The following is a 22180-nucleotide window of genomic DNA, read 5'->3' on the forward strand; positions in this document are numbered from 1 at the left end:
CTCGCCGCCCTTTTTAGTGGGAGCTCGCCAATCCCCCTCTCCTGGTCTCCTGGGTGAACCACGAACAACTCGCTCTTCCCCATGCTGAGCTTGTACCCTGAGAAATCCCCAAACTCCCTGAGGATCCTCATTACCTCGGCATTCCCCCCACCGGGTCCGCCACATATAGCAGCAAATCGTCCGCATAGAGCGACACCCTATGCTCCTCCCCACCCTGCACCAACCCCCTCCAGTTCCTCGACTCCATCAGTGCCATAGCCAGGGGTTCAATCGCCAGTGCGAAGAGCAGGGGGGGACAGGGGACTCCCCTGCCTCGTCCCTCGATGCAATCGAAAGTACTCAGACCTCCTCTTGTTCGTGGCCACACTTGCCATCGGGACCTCGTACAACAGCCTAACCCACCTGACCCTGACGAACCCCTCCCCAAACCCGAACCTCTTCAGCACCTCCCACAAGTACCCCCACTCTACCCTATCGAAGGCCTTCTCAGCGTCCATCGCCGCCACTATCTCCGCCTCCCCCTCCCTTGCCGGCATCATAATAACGTTCAGGAGCCTCCGCACATTCGCGTTCAACTGCCTCCCCTTCACGAACCCCGTCTGGTCTTCGTGGATGACCTGCGGCACCCAATCCTCAATTCTCATGGCTAAGACCTTCGCCAGCACCTTGGCATCTACATTTAACAACAAAATCGGCCTGTAAGACCCACACTGCAGGGGATCCTTGTCCCGCATCAGGATCAAGGAGATCAGTGCCCGGGACATCGTCGGGGGCAAAGGCCCCACCCCCCCTCCCTTGCCTCATTGAAGGTCCTAACCAGCAACGGGCCCAACAGGTCCACATATCTCTTGTAAAATTCGACCGGGAAACCATCCGGCCCCGATGCCTTCCCTGCCTGCATGCTCCTTATTCCTTTGGCCAGCTCCTCCAGCCCAATCGGGGCCCCTAATCCCGCCACCAGTCCCTCCGCCACCTTCAGGAACCTCAGTTGGTCCAGAAAGCGGCCCATCCCTCCCTCCTCCTGTGGGGGCTCGGACCGATACAGTTCCTCATAAAAGTCCCTGAAGACCCCATTGATGCCAACCCCACTCCGCACCACACTCCCTCCCCTATCCTTAACTCCCCCAATCTCCGTAGCTGCGTCCCGCTTCCGAAGCTGATGCGGCAGCATCTGACTTGCCTTTTCCCCACACTCATAAATCATCCCCTGGTCCTTCCTCCACTGCGCCTCTGCCTTCCTGGTGGTCAACAGGTCGAATTCGGCCTGGAGGCTACGCCTCTCCCTCAACAGTCCCTCCTCCGGCACCTCCACATACCTCCTGTCTACCCTCACCATCTCCCCATCAGCCTCTCCCTCTCCCTCTGCTCTCTCCTCTCCTTGTGGGCCCTAATGGAGATCAGCTCTCCCCTAACCACTGCCTTCAGCGCCTCCCAGACCATCCCCACTCGGACCTTCCCGTCATCGTTGGCCTCCAGGTGTCTCTCTATGCTTTCTCGGACCCGCTCACTCAGCTCCTCGTCCGCCAACAGCCCCACCTCCAAGCGCCACAACGGGCGCTGGTACCTCTCCTCCCCCAGCTCTAGGTCTACCCAATGCGGGGCGTGATCCGAAATGGCTATCTCCGAGTACTCGGTATTCTCTACTTTCGCAATCAGCGCCCTGCTCATAACAAAAAAGTCGATCCGGGAATAAGCCTTATGAACGTGCGAGAAGAATGAAAATTCCCTAGCCCCCGGCCTTGCAAATCTCCAAGGGTCCACCCCTCCCATCTGGTCCATAAACCCCCTCAGCACCTTAGCCGCCGCCGGCTTCCTACCCGTCCTAGACCTGGAGCGATCCAGTGCCGGATCCAACACCGTGTTAAAGTCCCCCCCCATTATCAGGCCCCCCACTTCCAAGTCCGGGATCCGACCCAACATGCGCCGCATAAAACCCGCATCGTCCCAGTTCGGGGGTACACATTGACCTGCACCACCCTCTCCCCTTGCAGCTTACCACTTACCATTGCGTACCTGCCGTCATTGTCTGTCACAATACTCGACGCCTCGAACGACACCCTCTTTCCCACCAAGATCGCCACCCCCTGATTTTTGGCATCTAGCCTCGAGTGAAACACCTGGCCTACCCACCGCTTCCTCAATCTTACCTGGTCTGCCACCTTCAGGTGTGTCTCCTGGAGCATGACCACATCCACCTTGAGCCCCTTCAGGTGCGCAAACACCCGGGCCCGCTTAACAGGCCCGTTCAGTCCCCTTATGGTCCAGGTTATCAACCGGATCAGGGGGCTACCCGCCCCCCTCCCCCGCTGACTAGCCATGTCCTCTCCTCGGCCAGCCACGTGCCCGCACCCCACACCCGGCCCGTTCCCCACGGCGGCAGACCCCGTCCCAACCCCCTCTACTGGCTCCAGCTCCCCCTTGACCATACCAGCAGCAACCCCCCCCCCCCCCCCAAAAGCTAGGACCCCTCCTAGCTGCATTGCTCCCCCCATTGCACTCCCGCAAGTCAGCTGACTCCTGCTAACCCCGGCCGCTCCCGCCTCTCCTTCGACTCCTCCCATTGTGGGACATACCCTCCTCCATTGCCCATCAGCAGGCTCTCCGCCTCCCTCTTCCATCCCAAGCACGGGAAACAACCCTCACTTCCCCGGCCCCGCCCCCTCCAGCCTTCAGCACGGGAAAAAGCCCGCGCTTTCCACCTGCCCGGCCCCGCCTCCTCTGACGCAGCTCCTCTTACAGGCCCAGTCCCCTCACCCCTGACTCGGGCCTCAGCCTCCCCTGCGGGGCCCAATCCCCCCTACCGGCCATCCACTCCTACTTCATCTACTTACCCCCCTCCAAGAGCCCACCCGACAGACCCAACCAAAACTGTGCCCAACCCACCCTAACCACCCACACCGAACCAAAAATAAACAAGAACAAAGAACCCCCCCTCAAAATGTAACACAACAACAACAATCCCGACCATCTCCACACCCGACCCCCCCATCCCGACCCTCAGTTTGTGTCCAGCTTCTCGGCCTGAACAAAGGCCCACGCCTCCTCCGGGGACTCAAAATAATGGTGCCGGTCCTTGTAGGTGACCCACAGTCGCGCCGGCTGCAACATGCCAAACTTCACCCCCTTCCTGCGCAGCACCACCTTCGCCCAGTTGTACCCGGCCCTCCTCTTCGCCACCTCCACGATCCAGTCCTGATATATTCGAACCTCCGTGTTCTCCCACCTGCTGCTCCTCTCTTTCTTGGCCCACCTGAGCACGCACTCCCGATCAGTGAACCGATGGAACCTCACCAGCACCGCCCACGGAGGCTCATTAGCCTTGGGCCTCTTCGCCAACACTCTATGGGCCCCTTCCAGCTCCAGGGGCCCCTGGAAGGACCCCGCTCCCATCAGCAAGTTTAACATGGTGACCACTTAAGCCCCCACGTCCGGCCCCTCCAGCCCCTCCGGGAGGCCCAGAATCCGCAGATTCTCCCGCCTCGACCGATTCTCCATCTCCTCGAACCGTTCCTGCCATTTCTTGTGGAGCGCCTCGTGCACCTCCACCTTCACCGCTTGGCCCAAGATCTCGTCCTCGTTATCTGGGATCTTTTGTCGAGCCTCGCGGACCGCCACCCCCTGGGCCGTCTAGTTCTCCAGCAGCTTATCAATAGAAGCCTTCATCAGCTCCAGCAGGTCCGCCTTGAGCTCCCTGAAGCAGCGCTGGATAACCTCCTGCTGCTCTTGCGCCCACTGCATCCACGCTGCCTGGTCCCCGCCCGCCGCCATCTTGCTCTTCTTCCCTCGCACTTTCTTTGGCTTCACCACCACTTTTTTAGTCGCCCTGCTCCTGGTCCAAGCCATACACTATCGGGGGAATGTTGCAGTCTTCTTCCCACACCGGGAAATGTCGTAAAGATGCCGTGGGGGGCCCTGAAAAGAGCCCAAAAGTCCGTTCCAAGCGGGAGCTGCCGAACGTGCGACTTAGCTCCGCATAGCCGCAACCGCAAGTCTCATTGAGTATTGATGAGGGAGGGTGAGAAAATCCTCACAATAACAATAACAATTACAAGGACAGAGGCATTAAAAGCAGGGGCAGGCCATTCAGCCCCTCAAGCCTGCTGTACCATTTAATAAGATCATGGCTGATCTGATGGCCTCTATGATGACTTCTATGGCCTCAACTCCACATTCCTGTCTTCCCCCCATAGCCCTTGACTCCTTTGCCAGTCAGAAGCCTGTCTAATCCAGCTTTGAATAGGCTCAGTGACCCAGCTTCCGCTGCTCTTTGTGGTAGAGAATTCCATAGTTTAACCAACCTCGGAGTGAAAAAATACTCTCTTCATCTCAGACCTAAAAGTGAGACCTCCTCATTTTTAGACGGTGACCCCCTAAGTTCTAGACTCAAGGCAAAATATCTCTCCACATCCATTCGGTGCTCCAGTTCCCTCCCACAGTATAAAGATGCGAAGGTTAGGTGGATTGGTAATGCTAAATTGCCCCTTAGTGTCCAAAAATGTGCAGGTTAGGGGATAGGGTGGGAGATAGGGTGCTCTTTCAGAGGGTTGGTGTAGAAATGATGGGCCGAATGGCCTTCTTTTGCCGTGTAGGGATTCCATGATTGGTGAAAGAGATTTTTAAGGTTTTAAGGAGCATCTTAAAGGAGGAGAGAGGTGTGATGATATGTGAACTATTATCTGTGTATAGCACAATTGCTTCACAGCTCCAGGGTCCCAGGTTCGATTCCGGCTTGGGTCACTGTCTGTGCGGAGTCTGCACATCCTCCCTGTGTGCGTGGGTTTCCTCCGGGTGCTCCGGTTTCCTCCCACAGTCCAAAGATGTGCAGGTTAGGTGGATTGGCCATGATAAATTGCCCCTTAGTGTCCAAAAATGCCCTTAGTGTTGGGTGGGGTTACTGGGCTATGGGGATAGGGTGGAGATGTTGACCTTGGGTAGGGCGCTCTTTCCAAGAGCCGGTGCAGACTCGATGGGCCAAATGGCCTCCTTCTGCACTGTAAAATCTATAATTCTATAATAACCAAGCCGTATATAAACATTAGTGGCAGTATATATAAATTACAATTCTAGCATCCAGCCAGAGGTGGCGGGGCGGCAGGAGGACGTTACTGGAACACAGACACATGTGAGGCAGAACGTATTCCGGCATCCGACCACAGGTGGCGTGGCGGCAGGAGAATGTTACTGGAACACAGACACATGTGAGGCAGGATGTATTCTAGCATCCGACCACAGGTGGCATGGCGGCAGGAGAACGTTACTGGAACACAGGCACATGTGAGGCAGGATGTATTCCGGCATCCGACCACAGGTGGCGTGGCGGCAGGAGAACGTTTCTGGAACACAGACACATGTGAGGCCGAACGTGGATTGCAGGGATTGAGTCCAGTCACATATCGAGTAGCTCCTGAGTCAATAGTAATTAATCATAGTTATTTGTATTTAGCCATAGTATCCAACTGCAATCGTAGTAGACATCATAGAAACCTTTTAGTGTTTTAGTTAGTTAATCGTTTTGTTCATTTACAAAGCTGTATATTCTCTAATCACTTCAACTACAAAGGCATCGCCATCTGTGCATACTGAGAACATTACACGAGGGCTAGAGAGGTTTCGGGAGGGAATGATGGGGTTTAGGATGAGGCCCAGGCATCTGAAAACATGGCCATCAATTGGGGGTGAGCAAGTATTGTGGGGGATGTGATGGAGCAGAGATCAGAAGATAGGTGAGAAAAGGTTAGAGCCACAAGGAGTCGAACACGGAGGGAGCTATTCTGACCCAGCTTTGGCTGTCATTTGAGAGCTTATTGCGCATTTGCTGCCTCAAACTAGTGATTACTGTCAAAATGTACTGTTACTGGAGGAGGACACGAAATCACTGTGCCATTGTAAGTTTCTGAATTACAACAGGGAAGATTGTGAATCAGATATGAATAATAAACTTGATCTAACAGCCTTTGTGTACGTACAATAGGACTTTTCGCAGTCTCTTTTATAGCGGAACTGTAACAAACTGAACTCGTTTGCTCAGAAACGTTCTGCTTGACTTATTTCTTATATTTTTGATTTGATTCAATTGGGTCCACTGAATCCGCTCTTCATCTTCATTTTGACAGCTATATTTGTACGTACCCTGGATCCACGTGATGCTAGAATGTGAACGTGAGGAGGCTATTCAGCCCCTCTAGCCTGTTCAATCAATGATGATCTGGATCTTAATCCCATCAACCCATTTTGGTTCTGTAACCCTCAATATCCGTCCCTACCCGAAATTTATGGATCTAAGTTTTGAAAGGTTCAAAATTTTTGTGTGGAGAATTGCCCACCGACATCACCCCTGAACATGAAATGAAATGAAAATCGCTTAGTGTCACAAGAAGGCTTCAAATGAAGTTACTGTGAAAAAGCCCCCAGTCGCTACATTCCGGCGCCTGTTTGGGGAGGCTGGTACAGGAATTGAACTGCTGGCCTGCCTTGGTCTGCTTCACAAAGCCAGTGATTTAGCCCTGTGCTAAACATCCTAGCTCCAATTTTAAGTTCCTTGCCCTTGTTTTGGACTCCCACACCCCACATAGCAGAGGAAATGGTTACTGACCACCCTCTCGAATTCTTTGACCATCCTAGAATCTTAGAGGGATACAGCACAGAAATAGACCATTCAGCCCATCGTGCATGTGTTGGCTCTTTGGTACAGTTATCTGGTTTAATCCTACTCCCCTTTCCCCACAGCCCTGGCGATATGTCGCCTTCGACTATTCATCTAATTCTCTAATGGACGGGGTTGTTGAATCTGCTTCCACCGCATGTCCAGGCCGTGTACTCGCTGTATAAAGCAAAATGTTTCCTTGCATCACCTCTTGTGACTTTCCCGGTCCATCATAAATCTGTCTTTTCTGGTGTCCAACCCTTCTTCTACCAGAAACGCACTCCAGTGGCCACAGAGGAGTCCAAACAAGAGGCGTAAAGAAAAACGGTTTATTGACAAACGAAGTATTTACAGAGTACACTTCAGGTCCCAGCCGGGAGTGCACTCCTGCCTGGCTCTCATCTGGGGCGGCTTTTATCTAAAAGTCCATATACTGCGTTGATGGGGCCCCGCCATTGCTCCAGCCCCGTAGCCCTTGTGCAGGTTATAAAATCCCTCCCCGCCAAAGTCGGAGGAAGGCGAAGCAAGGGGACGTCTGCACTCCTTTGCCTACGGCTGTGCGTCCTGCGCCTGCAGTATTGGGTCAAGACGCGTATTTCTGGATGGTGAACGTCGTTTCCTTGCCGATCGCCGCGGTGGGGCCATTATTGGCGGCTGCTCTTCGGTTGTCTCACACGATTTCGGTGTCGGTAAGCGGAGAATCCCGCTCCAAGTGTTGACGGTGGGGCAGGATTCATGGAGTTCCATGGGGGGGGGGGGGGGGGGGGGTTAGCACGAGCGCCACGTGGAACACACTAGATTCCAATGAGAAACGGTGCCGGATTCGCCGGATTCGCGATTGACACTCAGGAGGCTGACAAGCTGCAGCCGCGTAGACACACTTCACTCCCCACACTCAGTCATCACAGCCAACAAGATGGCAGCGAGGCGAGCAGCCCCGAGATTTACAGAGGCTGCCACTGCCACCGTTCGCCGTGCCTGGGCACAGATGGCAGAGGTGGTCAGCACCACCAGCAACACCGTCCGGACCGGCCAACAGGGCCGGAACAAACTGCACGATCCCCTCAGGGTGGCCAGGTGAGTGGGCAGCACTGTGCCCCTGGCAGTAACCCTCATCCCACACACTCGCAACCCCATGCCCCCCCCCCCCCCAACCAGGAGGACGGCCAAACCCCTACCCTGCACCACTGCCAGCACCCATACCGGCCGCCATGGCCGAGTGCCCTGGCCACTGAGGCCACCAGCTACCCTCACCCTGGGCTGCATGCACCGGGCTGTCTAACACTTGTGTGTTTTCAGATTCCCCCCCAGGAGAAGATCGCTCAGAACCGCAGGGAGCAGGAATGACTGGAGGGGGACCGGCGGACCTGCGGACCCTCACCGTGGCAGCACAGTGGGCCCTGGACATGGTCGGTCAGCCCGAGGAAAGGGACTTCGCCGGGGTGGTGATCGGCCTCGAGCGAGGAAGTGACACCCCGATTAGTTGCGGTGCCCCATGACACATGCGTCAACACCCCCCTTCCAACACTACCCTCACCCCACACCACCCTCGCACCACCCCATCACCTCCCAGCCCACAGCTGTGTCCATCACCCTCGCACCACCCCCATCCCCTCCCAGCACACAGCTGTGTCCAACACCCTCCACCACCCCATCCCCTCCCAGCACACAGCTGTGTCCAACACCCTCCACCACCCCATCACCTCCCAGCACACAGCTGCGTCCAACACCCTCCACCACCCCATCACCTCCCAGCACACAGCTGTGTCCAACACCCTCCACCACCCCCATCCCCTCCCAGCACACAGCTGTGTCCAACACCCTCCACTACCCCATCACCTCCCAGCACACAGCTGTGTCCATCACCCTCCACCACCCCATCACCTCCCAGCACACAGCTGTGTCCAACACCCTCCACCACCCCATCACCTCCCAGCACACAGCTGTGTCCAACACCCTCGCACCACCCCCATCACCTCCCAGCACACAGCTGTGTCCACCATCCTCCACCACCCCATCACCTCCCAGCACACAGCTGTGCCCAACACCCTCCACCACCCCATCACCTCCCAGCACACAGCTGTGTCCAACACCCTCCACCACCCCATCACCTCCCAGCACACAGCTGTGTCCAACACCCTCCACCACCCCATCACCTCCCAGCACACAGCTGTGTCCAACACCCTCCACCACCCCATCACCTCCCAGCACACAGCTGTGTCCAACACCCTCCACCACCCCATCACCTCCCAGCACACAGCTGTGTCCAACACCCTCCACCACCCCATCACCTCCCAGCACACAGCAAATTCTATCACCCTCCACCACCCCATCACCTCCCAGCACACAGCTGTGTCCAACACCCTCCACCACCCCATCACCTCCCAGCACACAGCTGTGTCCACCATCCTCCACCACCCCATCACCTCCCAGCACACAGCTGTGTCCATCACCCTCGCACCACCCCCATCCCCTCCCAGCACACAGCTGTACCCAACACCCTCCACCATCCCAGAGACACTCACCTTCGTGGGGCACTTTAGTGGAGAGGCTCCAGTCCCAGTCCCGTGGAGAGTCACCCCAGCTCCATAGCCTGTTCCCCTGTCAGCAACCCCCCGACCCCTGTTAGGGCCACCCCTCACCCCAGCCAGCCCAGCCAATGTCCATCCCGGCAGCCCATGGTCACACCTCTCCGTGACCTACCTCCTCTCTCTCTCCCTCATCAATCAAGCACAAGTGAACGTGGTCGTCGGAAAATCGCCCCAGTGGAGGCGGAGAATCACGGAGGCCCCGGAGAATACCGGGTCAGGCCCGTGAATGATGTGCCAACGGCGTTTACTCCACGTGAGTTCGAGCACGCAGACGCCGCTGTCAAGGCCGTGGAGAATTGCGATTTTAGAACAGAGGATTTACAGTGCAGAAGAAGGCCATTCGGCCCATCGAGTCTGCACCGACCCTTAGAAAGAGCACCCTACTTAAGCCCACCCCTCCACCCCATCCCCGTAACCCAGATTCTATCCCTCCGGATAATGGGAACACGGACACCGAGATGGAAGCTGTGAAAGTTGGTGCGCCGACTGATGCGGACCCCGAAGAGGAACCCGGGTCCGAAAATCCTGCCTCACAGCGCCAGGAACCCAGGTTCGATTCCCGGCTTGGGTCACTGTACGGAGTCTGCACATTCTCCCCGTGTCTGCGTGGGTTTCCTCCGGGTGCTCCGGTTTCCTCCCAGAAGTCCCGAAAGACGTGCTCGTTCGGTGAATTGGACATTCTGAATTCTCCCTCGGTGTACTCGAACAGGCGCCGGAATGTGGCGACTAGGGGATTTTCACGGTAACTTCATTGCAGTGTTAATGTAAGCCTACTTGTATCACTAATAAAGATTCTTATTATTACATCGGACAAATGAATCCCGGCTATTGGCGGCCACTAGGTTAGGTCTTTAGACACACGGTCGAGGAACATTCCATGAGCCAGTAGCTTCCAAGATGCCCAAAACCTTTTTTGAGTGAAATGGCAAAGAACAGAGAGCAGAGATCTGGGACGTCTTAGCAAGCACAAAAAAGTTACGGAGTTTGGAGCAAACAGTCTGCCAGTCAAATTGAGCGAGATGAGTTTAAAAAGACGCTAAGTTAGTGAGAAGGGAAGGGTGGGGGGAGGAGGGGGGGTGGGGGGGGGAAGAGTGTATGGGGAGTGACAATGAACCAATGTATGGACTTACTGGCATCTTCGGTGAAGTCAATGTCATTGCCGAGCTCGGCGTGGGGAAGATGGTACCGTGCTGGGTCACTCAGAGCCGACAGCAAAATCAGCAGCACCACGCCATTGATCAACTGGTGGGAGATAAACAAAAAACAGTGAGCAACGCAAAGCAAACCTTCTTTCAATGCACAAATACCTTTGACCAGAATACAGATTGGTTTGAATAGTCTTAACCCAACCAATATATTTAATCATCTGGAAATCTGGGAATGTTACGTGGTACAGCTAACTATCGTCTGTCTAAAAGTTATGGAATTGATCACAGCTGAAAAGAGACATTCAGAGACTTGCTTTAATACAGATATCAGGACCCTTTATAAATCACTGCTCAGGCCTCAGCTGGTGTACACTTTAGGGCGGTCAAGGCCTTGGAAAGGGCGCAGAGGCCATTTACAACAATGTAGCAGAGATGAAGGATCTCAGTGACATGGAGGGACTGGAGAAGTTTATCTCTTTCGAGCAGGGAAGGTTAGAATGACGGAGGTCGAGGGGTGACCTGATGGAGGTCTACAAGATTGTGAGGGGCATGGGTAGAGTGGATGGGCAGGCACTCTTTCCCAGGGTGGAGGGTGTCAGTCACCAGGGGGCATAGGTTTAAGGTCCGTGGGGCAAAGTTTAGAGGAGATGTGCGAGGCAGGTTTTTTACGCAGAGGGTGGTGAGTGCCTGGAACGCGTTGCCAGGGGAGGTTGTCGGAGCAGATACATTAACGGCGTTCAAAAGGCATCTCGACAAACACATGGATAGGATGGGTATCGAGGGATACGGCACAAGGAAGTGCTGAGGGTTTTGGCAGAGCTTGGTATCATGACTGGTACAGGCTTGGAGGGCCGAAGGGCCTGTTCCCGTGCTGTATTGTTCTTTGTTCTTTGTTAAGGGGCGAATTAATAGAGGTTTTGATAGAGTAGATGGTGAAAAACTCTTCCCACAGGCCGCAAAGTCGGTGGTCAAAGTTCACAAAATCGCAGGCTACTTCCGGTTGCGGCTATGCCTAGGTACGTCGCACGTTCGGCAGCTCCCGTTGGGAATGGACTTTTGAGCTCTTCAGAGGGGCCCCAACGGCAATTGTTCGACGGCTTCCAGTGTGGGAAGGTGACAGCAAGGTCCCCCCGACATTATATGGATTGGACCAGGAGTACAGCGGTTAAAAAAGTGACCTTGGTGCAGCGAAAAGTGCGAGGGAGTAAAGCAAGATGCCGGCGGGTGGAGACCAAGCAGCGTGGGCGCAGTGGTCGCAGGAGCAGCAGGGGTTTCTTGAACGCTGCTTTGAGGAGCTGAGGACAGAAATGCTGGCACCAATGAAGGCAGCGATTGAGAAGCTTGTGGAGACCCAGAAGGCCCAAGGGGCAGCGATCCGAGATGTGCGGCAAAAAGCCTCGGAGAACGAGGATGAGATCTTGGGCCTGGCGGTGAAGGTGGAGGCGCACGAGGCGCTGCACAAGAGGTGGGCGGAAAAATTCGAGGACCTGGAGAATAGGTCGAGGAGGAAGAATCTTCGAATTCTGGGTCTCCCTGAAGGAGTGGAGGGGCCCGATGCCGGGGCATATATGAGCACGATGCTCAATTCGCTGATGGGCGCGGGAGCTTTCCCGAGGCCCCTGGAGCTGGAGGGGGCTCATCGGTCCTGGCAAGGAGACCCAAAGCCAACGAGCCGCCAAGGGCTGTAGTGGTGAGGTTCCACCGCTTTATGGACAGAGAGTGTGTCCTGAGATGGGCCAGAAAAGAGCGGAGCAGCAGGTGGGAGAACACGGAGATCCGGATTTACCAGGACTGGAGTGCGGAGGTGGCTAAGAAGAGGGCTGGTTTTAACCGGGCTAAGGCGGTGCTACATCGGAAGGGGGTGAAGTTCGGGATGCTGTAGCCAGCGCGATTGTGGGTCACGTTCCAAGATCGGCACCACTATTTTGAAACGCCTGATGAGGCATGGAACTTTATACGGACTGAAAAGCTGGACTCAAATTGAGGGTTTGTCGTGGGGGGAGATGTTTACTGTGTTTGGGGAATGTTCTTTTTGTTTTGGTGCTGGGTGGGGATGGGTGAATGGATTTGATGTGGGGGCTGTGGGAGAGTGTGGGCGTCGGTGTTGGAGGGGCAGGGCCCCACGGAGGAAGAGGGGGGTGGAGGCCCGGGGATGGGGAATTGGGATAAGGCCACAAAAGGAGCTGCGCCAGAGGGGGCGGGGCCGGCTCAGGAAAGCGCGGGCTTTTTCCCGCGTTAAGGAAGGATGGGGGCGGGGCCAGTCATTTTGAGTAGGGCGCTAATCCTGAAAGTGGAGGGAACGGAATACTCGGCAATAGCCATCTCAGACCACGCCCCGCATTGGGTGGAGCTGGAGTTGGGGGAGGAGAGGGACCAGCGCCCGCTGTGGCGCCTTGATGTGGGACTGTTGGCGGATGAGGAGGTGTGCGGGCGGGTGCGGGGGTGCATTGAAAGAGATTTGGAGGCCAACGACAACGGGAGGTGCAGGTGGGGGTAGTCTGGGAGGCGCTGAAGGTGGTGGTCAGGGGAGAGCTAATCTCCATTAGGGCCCACAGGGAGAAGAGAGAGGGGAGGGAGAGGGAGAGGTTGGTGGGGGAGATTTTAAGGGTGGACAGGAGTTATGCAGAGGCCCCCAAGGAGGGGCTACTCAGGGAGCGACGGAACCTCCAGACGGAGTTCGACCTGTTGACCACGGGGAAAGCAGAGGCACAGTGGAGGAAAGCGCAAGGGGCGGCGTATGAGTATGGGGAGAAGGCGAGTCAGATGCTGGCACATCAGCTTCGTAAGAGGGAGGCAGCGAGGGAGATAGGTGGAGTTAAGGATAGAGGGGGGAAATACGGTGCGGAGTGCGGTGAGAATAAACGAGGTATTTAGGGACTTCTATGGGGATCTGTACAGATCTGAGCCCCCAGCGGGGGAGGAGGGGATGCGACGATTCCTAGATCAGCTGAGGTTCCAGAGGGTGGAGGAGGGGAAGGTGGCTGGTTTGGGGGCGCCGATTGGGCTGGAGGAGCTGGTTAAAGGATTGGGGAGCATGCAGGCAGGGAAGGCCCCGGGGCCGGATGGGTTCCCGGTTGAATTTTACAGGAAATACGTGGACCTGCTGGGCCCGTTGCTAGTGAGGACTTTTAATAAGGCGGGGGAGGGGGGGACCTTGCCCCCAACAATGTCCAGGGCGCTGATTTCTTTGATCTTGAAGCGGGACAAGGATCCATTGCAATGTGGGTGGTATAGACCAATCTTTTCCCCTGACGGCCGAGGCCCAACAGGCCTTCGCCCGGATCAGAGTTGATATTGCCACGGCCACAATGCACGCTGTAGATGAGACACTGCCCTGCCAAGTAGAAAGCGACGCATCAGACGTCGCCCTTGCCGCCACCCTCAATCAGGCAGGCAGGCAGGCCCGTGGCATTCTTTTCCCGCACCCTTCATGCCTCAGAAATTCGGCATTCATCCATCGAAAAGGAGGCCCAGGCTATCGTTGAAGCTGTGCGGCATTGGAGACATTAGCTGGCCGGCAGGAGATTCACCCTCCTCACTGACCAACGGTCGGTAGCCTTCATGTTCAACAACACACAGCGGGGCAAGATCAAAAATGATAAAATCTTGCGGTGGAGAATCGAGCTCTCCAACTATAATTATGAGATTATGTATCGCTCCGGCAAACTCTACGAGCCCCCAGACACCCTATCCAGGTGCCAGCGCACAAGCAGACCGACTCCGGGCCCTGCACGACAGCCTTTGTCACCCAGGAGTCACACGGTTGCACCACTTCATTAAGGCACAAAATCTGCCCTACTCCGTCGAGGAAGTACAGACAATCACCAGGGACTGCCATGTCTGTGCGGAGTGCAAGCCGCACTTCTACCGGCCGGACCATGCGCACCTGGTGAAGGCCTCTCCCCCCTTTGAACGCCTCAGCGTGGACTTCAAAGGCCCCCTCCCCTCCACCAACCGTCACACATATTTTCTCAGTGTGATCGACGAATACTCCAGATTCCCCTTTGCCATCCCATACCCCAACATGACGTCTGCCACCGTCATTAAAGCCCTCAACACAATCTTCACTCTGCTCGGTTTCCCCGCCTACATCCACAGTGACAGGGGATCCTCATTCATGAGTGATGAGCTGCGTCAGTTCCTGCTCAGCAGGGGTATCGCCTCCAGCAGAACGACCAGCTACAACCCCCGGGGAAACGGACAGGTAGAAAGGGAGAATGGGATGGTATGGAGGGCCGTCCAGCTGGCCCTACGGTCCAGACACCTCCCGGCCTCCCTGATGCACTCCACTCCATTCGCTCATTACTCTGAACTGCCACGAACAATACACCCCATGAACGTCTTTTTGCCTTCCCCAGGAAGTCCACATCTGGGGTGTCGCTCCCGACTTGGCCCGCAGCTCCGGGAACCGTGCTTCTCCGTAGGCACGTCCGACTCCACAAGGCGGACCCGTTGGTGGAGAGGGTGCACGTGCTCCACGCAAACCCCCAATACGCCTACGCGGCGTTCCCCGACGGCCGCCAGGATACTGTTTCCCTCAGGGACCTGGCACCAGCAGGTTCCACCCCCACACCCCCTCCGCCCCCGGCGCCACCCTCCCCTCTCCCGTCGCTCCCAACAGCAGCCCCCCCAGGACCATCCGTCACCCCCCCTGCCCACGCCCGACGATGAAGAAGATTTCGGCACGCTCCCGGAGTCACCATTGACCAGATCAGCACCAACATCGCCGACACCACTGCGTCGCTCCCAGAGGAATATCAAGGCCCCGGACCGGCTAAACCTCTGACGGGTCCACCGGACATCAAAGGACATTTGTTTGCTCAAATCTTTTAAATATTAACTCATTGTTGTATATAGTTATCCACCATCCCCACCGGACTCAATTTTTAACAGGGGGTGAATGTGGTAAACCACTGTTGCACCTGTATTAGGTGATGTACGGTAGGACCTGTACTACAGGTTCGCTGGTAGTCCCTGCTTGTATAAATATGCGTGTCCTCCAGCCAGCAGCCAGTTCGCCAGCTGCTGTGGGAGGCCACACATCTGATAGCAATAAAGCTTCAGTTGGATTCAACTATCGTTTTTGCCCAATTGATTGTGCCTCAGGCACGATTTAATAAATAAACAGAATCTGCTCTGGGTGGGATTAGCGGGGTCATTTCCGGCATAGATATAGTTAAGTGGGCTTTTAAGCTCACTTAAAACTCACTATGTGAGTCTGGGTCCCGTCCATTGTGAAAGGGTAGCCCGATCTCTAAGTGGGCTTGAGGGTCTCCCACACACCCTCAGCCACGGGCAATGCCACCCCCTCCCCCGCACACATGGGTATTACCCCCCACCCCCTAAGTGAGGACGTCTCACTATGGGGTCGCTGCGGCCCACCCCTTTTCAGGTCTCTCCACCTCCCAGTTTTTGCCCACCCCCCCTTTCAGGACCCTCATCCTTCACCCCCCCCCTCAACCTTTCTGAGGCCCCTTCATACCTGCCCTTCACCTCCCACCCTTCATACCCCCCTCATCTCCCTAATGGCCTTGGAGACCTCCCAGGTGCTGTTCCACCAAGTCAATGATTGCGTGGACCAGTGGACCTGGCGAGGCCTCGCTGGGGAAGCCGTTAGTTCCCGGGAGGCCGGAGAATCTGGCGCATGCATATTTAAATGAACCTAGTGGCACATTTAAATATGCTGACCTGGACCTCCCCTCGCGTGGGCGAGATTCAGATTGCCACACCTCGTGAGGTTCGGTTCAATCCCGCGGGACGTCTCGAGCGTCGCAAACCTGGCAAGGGGACTCTGGCGAGATTCAACGGCCTCGTCGCGTACACCAAGTCGACGGTGACCAGGCCGGTAAATTGTGCCCAAAATCTGGTATTGAATAGCTAGCCTGTGAAACTATCATCTAGTTCACTCATGTCCTGTAGGGAAGGAAATCTGCCGTCCTTACCCGGTCTGGCCTACATTTGACTCCAGACCCACAGCAATGCGGTTGACTCTTAACTGCCCTCTGAAATGCCCGAGGAAACCACTCAGTTCAAAGGTAACTAAGAGATGGACAGCAAATGTTGGCCTTGCCAGTCACACCCACATCCCATGATAGAATAAAAAGGCATTGGAGGATATATAGGCTTGGGGGGGTGGGGGGGGAGTGAATGCTGAGCATAGCACCACACAATATATTGGTCTTGGAGAGAATGTCGTGCAGATTCACCAGGATGATAACAGAGCTAAAGGGCCTGGGTTATGAGGACAAGCTGCAGAGACTTGGCTTTTAGATTGAGTACGGAAGATTAAGGAGTGATCTAATTAAGTTTTTTGTCCCGATGATTAAAGGGTTTGATAGGAGAGATGGAAAGGTTGCTCTGGTGTGTTACGTCCATCACTGTATCACCTGAAAATGAGAGACAGTCTGAGCAGGGGTGATGTCAGGAGGCATTTTTTTCACGCAAAGTATGGTGGAAATCTCCCTCCTCCAAAAAGGTTGGGGGTCAATCGAAAATGTCTAAGATTGATGGATTAATATTAGGCAGGGGTGTTAAGGAAAAGGGGGCCAAAGGGGATAATTGGAATCGAGATACAGAGCGGTGCTGGGCTGATTCAATAGCGGAACTGGCTCAAGAGTGCATAAAGACGCGCAGGTTAGGTGGGGTTACGAGGATCGGGCGGGGGAGTGGGCCTGGGTAGGGTGCTCTCTCAGAGGGCTGGTGCAGACTGAATGGGCCGAATGGCCTCCTTCTGCACTGTAGAAATTCTGATTCTGTGACTTCCCCTTGTCCACCGTCACGTCGCGGAATGGTGAAGTAATGAGAAAACCTTTGGCAACGTTAAAGATGTCAGCAGAGGAGGGAGGTTACTCGTGTTGTGGGCGGCACGGTAGCACAGTGGTTAGCACTGTTGCGTCACAGCGCCCGGGTCCCAGGTTCGATTCCCGGCTTGGGTCACTGTCTGTGCGGAGTCTGCACGTTCTCCCCGTGTCTGCGTTGGTTTCCTCCGGGTGCTCCGGTTTCCTCCCACAAGTCCCGAAAGACGGGCTTGTTAGATGAATTGGACATTCTGAATTCTCCCTCTGTGTACCCGAACAGGCGCCGGAGTGTGGCGACTGGGGGAGTTTCACAGTAACTTCATTGCAGTGTTAATGTAAGCCTACTTGTGACACTAATAAAGATTATTATTATATAGAAACTGGCGAGGACACACAAGCAAAGTGGTGAAAGAAGCTGTGGTAATAATCAAAAGAAAAAGTCTATTGTGACAAGGGGGTGAAAGGTCATGGGGGGCAGGGGTCGGCAGGGATGTGGGCTTAAGGTTACAATCAGATCAGCCATGTTCTTATCGAATGGGTGGAGCAGGCTCGAGGGGCCGAGTGGCCTACACTCACTGGTCATCTTAAAAATAGCTTGTGGCTGCCTTTGTATAGGGCCAGTACCTAACAACGAAAATACGATTCATAAATGGTTCTGTGTGAAAGTGTGCTTTAAAGGCAGAATCAAATTGGCCCTTACGAATTCAGTGCTTGACAGATTGTCGATTCAATGAAAATATGACTAGTTTATTGCCTCTTTCGAGTGTGTCAGTTATCTTGCCGAGCTTAAGGAGCTACTGAAAATTTAATGAGATTTGTGTGTTTCAGTTTCCTTGATCATCTTTCCGAGTGATTCATGTCCGGTGAGACATATCTTTTGTGGGTCGACATTTCCATTCAGATGTTATCGCTTTTTCCTCAATCGCTGGATAGCTACTTATGTTGCCAAAGAACCATCTGAAGATACAAAGCAGTAATGGATACCAGGCAATGAATACAATCTCCCTCGCGGATCAAATTCAAGTCACTTGCAGTTCCCACACAATTGCAGCTCATGTAGCAATGTTTCTGACGTTTAAAGACCCGGCCAATCATTTGTTGACCTGTCCTAATTAACCAGCGTCGGAGATATCGTTTAATCGAATACTTTGCTGTTGGACGACCAAAGGCAGTCCCTGCGACTGAGGGGAAAAAAAGAGCAAAATACCCACAGGCCCTCAAAATCAGAAAGATAAACAGAAAATGCTGTGGACGCAAAGTCGGTCACACAGCATTGGTCAAGGGGAAACTCGATAAACACATGAGGGAGAAAGGAATAGAAAAATACATTGATGGAACGAGGTGAAGGAAGGCGGGACGGGGTTTCCGTGGAGCATAATCGCCAGTATGGACTAGTTGGGACGAATGGCCTGTTTCTGTGCTGAAAATTCTACACAACATTATACAAAGGCTGTTAACCGGATCGCTGCCAATTGGTGAAGTTAAAACTAAGACAGGGCTGCTTTCGTTACTGCAGAGACTTTATTGACTTTGTTCGCAGTCAACACTATCCCACGGTAGCAGCATGGTAGCATTGTGGTTAGCACAATTGCTTCACAGCTCCAGGGTCCCAGGTTCAATTCCGGCTTGGGTCACTGTCTGTGCGGAGTCTGCACGTTCTCCCTGTGTGTGCGTGGGTTTCCTCCGGGTGCTCCGGTTTCCTCCCACAGTCCAAAGGTGTGCAGGTTAGGTGGATTGGCCATGATAAATTGCCCTTAGTGTCCAAAATTGCCCTTAGTGTTGGGTGGGGTTACTGGGTTATGGGGATAGGGTGGAGGTGTTGACCTTGGGTAGGGTGCTCTTTCCAAGAGCCGGTGCAGACTCGATGGGCCGAATGGCCTCCTTCTGCACTGTAAATTCTATGATCCCAAACCTCCACCCCCAACTCCGGCATTCCCGATGCCCCCCCCCCATCATTCCCGATGTCCACCCCCATCATTCCCGATGCCCACCCCCATCATTCCCGGTACCTTGGTCAGCCTCTGGGCAGGGTGGAACCCTGGCACTGGTGATGCCACCTGGGCACCTGGGCACATCCAGCCTGGCACCCTGTTAGTGCCACTTGTGCACCTTGATAGTGTCACCTGGGTGCCAGCCTGTCACTGCTGAGTGCCCAGGTGGCACTGCCAGGCTGCCAGGCTGGCATTGTGCCTGTGCTGGGTGCCCTGCTGGTATGTGATGGGGTGTAGGGACCCACAATTGGTGAGTTAGGGCATTGGGGACGTCCAGGGGTTGCATCGGGGGGGGGGGGGGGGGGGGGGGGGGGGGGGGGACATTGGGGTGCCATTTAAATATGATGCCCCGATCTCTTCCTGAACAGTGCCAGAGGACTGGAGGATAGCAAATGTGGTGCCATTGTTCAAAAAGGGGAGCAGAGACAACCCCGGCAACTATAGACCGGTGAGCCTCACGTAAGTAGTGGGTAAAGTCTTGGAGGGGATTATAAGAGACAAGATTTATAATCATCTAGATAGGAATAATATGATTAGGGATAGTCAGCATGGCTTTGTGAAGGGTAGGTCATGCCTCACAAACCTTATCGAGTTCTTTGAGAAGGTGACTGAACAGGTAGACGAGGGTAGAGCAGTTGATGTGGTGTATATGGATTTCAGTAAAGCGTTTGATAAGGTTCCCCACGGTAGGCTATTGCAGAAAATAAGGAGGCTGGGGATTGAGGGTGATTTAGAGATATGGATCAGAAATTGGCTAGCTGAAAGAAGACAGAGGGTGGTGGTTGATGGGAAATGTTCAGAATGGAGTTCAGTTACAAGTGGCGTACCACAAGGATCTGTTCTGGGGCCGTTGCTGTTTGTCATTTTTATCAATGACCTAGAGGAAGGCGCAGAAGGGTGGGTGAGTAAATTTGCAGACGACACTAAAGTCGGTGGTGTTGTCGACAGTGAGGAAGGATGTAGCAGGTTACAGAGGGACATAGATAAGCTGCAGAGCTGGGCTGAGAGGTGGCAAATGGAGTTTAATGTAGAGAAGTGTGAGGTGATTCACTTTGGAAGGAATAACAGGAATGCGGAATATTTGGCTAATGGTAAAGTTCTTGGAAGTGTGGATGAGCAGAGGGATCTAGGTGTCCATGTACATAGATCTCTGAAAGTTGCCACCCAGGTTGATAGGGTTGTGAAGAAGGCCTATGGAGTGTTGGCCTTTATTGGTAGAGGGATTGAGTTCCGGAGTCATGAGGTCATGTTGCAGCTGTACAAAACTCTGGTACGGCCGCATTTGGAGTATTGCGTACAGTTCTGGTCACCGCATTATAGGAAGGACGTGGAGGCTTTGGAGCGGGTGCAGAGGAGATTTACCAGGATGTTGCCTGGTATGGAGGGAAAATCTTATGAGGAAAGGCTGATGGACTTGAGGTTGTTTTCGTTGGAGAGAAGAAGGTTAAGAGGAGACTTAATAGAGGCATACAAAATGATCAGGGGGTTAGATAGGGTGGACAGTGAGAGCCTTCTCCCGCGGATGGAAATGGCTGGCACGAGGGGACATAGCCTTAAACTGAGGGGTAATAGATATAGGACAGAGGTCAGAGGTAGGTTCTTTACGCAAAGAGTGGTGAGGCCGTGGAATGCCCTACCTGCAACAGTAGTGAACTCGCCAACATTGAGGGCATTTAAAAGTTTATTGGATAAACATATGGATGATAATGGCATAGTGTAGGTTAGATGGCTTTTGTTTCGGTGCAACATCGTGGGCCGAAGGGCCTGTACTGCGCTGTATCATTCTATGTTCTATGTTCTATGTTCTATGTTCTATGAACTGAGGAGCCCGCTCGTTGGAGGTAATGAAGCTAAAATGCAGCCTTGGGAGGCGTTCTAAGCCGGGTTAAAAAACCAAGACGGAGGGCCGTTATATAGCAGGGTCTATCCTGGTGCTACAAGTGCCGGGAATGGTCCCGCTAATCCCGCCAAGAACTTACTCTGTTTTATTTTGGTTAGATAGCGCCGCAAGAGTTTGGGCTAAAGTGCTTTGGGCACAGGATCAGAAATACCCGTTAATGTTTCAGATCTAAATGCACTGAGATGTTTGATTATGCACAAGAACTCAGAAATAGGCCATTCGGCCCCTCAAGCCCGTTAAGTAAGATCATGCCTGCCTTCCTCCTCAGTTTCTCATGTTGTCCCAGTGTCCCTTGATTTAGTTAGAGTGTAAAGTGGAATGCTGGCACACCAACTGCGAAAGAGGGAGGCGGCCAGGTAAATCGGGGGAGTAAAGAATAAGGGGGGTAACGCGGTCTTGGATCCGGGGGGGAGTGAACGGAGTCTTTAAGGAGTTCTATCGTAAATTATACGAGTCGGAGCCCCCGACGGGGGCGGAAGGGATGAGGCAATTCTTGGACCAGTTGAGGTTTCCAATGGTGGAGGAGGACCTGGTGGAGGGACTGGGGGCCCCGATTGAATTGGAGGAGATTGTCAAGGGTATAGAGGGCATGCAATCGGGTAAAACCCCGGGGCCGGACGGTTACCAGGTAGAATTTTCGGAAATATTGAACCCACTCCTGATGAGGACCTTCAATGAGGCTAGAGAGAAAGGAACCCTCCCACCAACAATGCCACAGGCCTTGATCTCACTCATTCTTAAACGAGGGAAGGACCCGGAACATTGCGGGTCATACAGGCCGATTCTGCTTTTAAACGTAGATGCCAAACTGCTAGCTAAGATTCTGGCCACAAGAATTGAGGATTGCGTCCCGGGGTGATAGACGAAGACCAGACTGGGTTTTTTAAAGGCAGACAACTCAATACCAATGTCCGGAGACTTTTAAATATTATTATGATGTACTCAGAGGGAGGGGAGGCAGAGGTGGTAACAGCGATGGAGGCAGAGAAAGCCTTTGACCGGGTGGAGTGGGAGTACCTGTGGGAAACGCTGGGGCGGTTCGGGTTTGGTGAGGGCTTTATTGGCTGGGTGAAATTGCTGTACCAGGTGGCTGTAGCAAGTGTATGTACA

General features: G+C 54.2%; 1 protein-coding gene across 1 annotated transcript in view; it reads right to left on the reverse strand.

Moving 5' to 3' along the window:
• Window positions 1–22180, reverse strand: part of laptm4b (lysosomal protein transmembrane 4 beta) — a 93430-nt gene that overhangs the window by 66124 nt on the left and 5126 nt on the right. Inside the window, exon 2 of the mRNA XM_072468471.1 lies at window positions 10365–10476. Within this exon, the coding sequence (XP_072324572.1) occupies window positions 10365–10476 (112 nt within the window). The remainder of the gene's footprint in view (window positions 1–10364; window positions 10477–22180) is intronic.

This window comes from Scyliorhinus torazame, chromosome 11, assembly GCF_047496885.1.
Source record: "Scyliorhinus torazame isolate Kashiwa2021f chromosome 11, sScyTor2.1, whole genome shotgun sequence".
Taxonomy (NCBI): domain Eukaryota; kingdom Metazoa; phylum Chordata; class Chondrichthyes; order Carcharhiniformes; family Scyliorhinidae; genus Scyliorhinus; species Scyliorhinus torazame.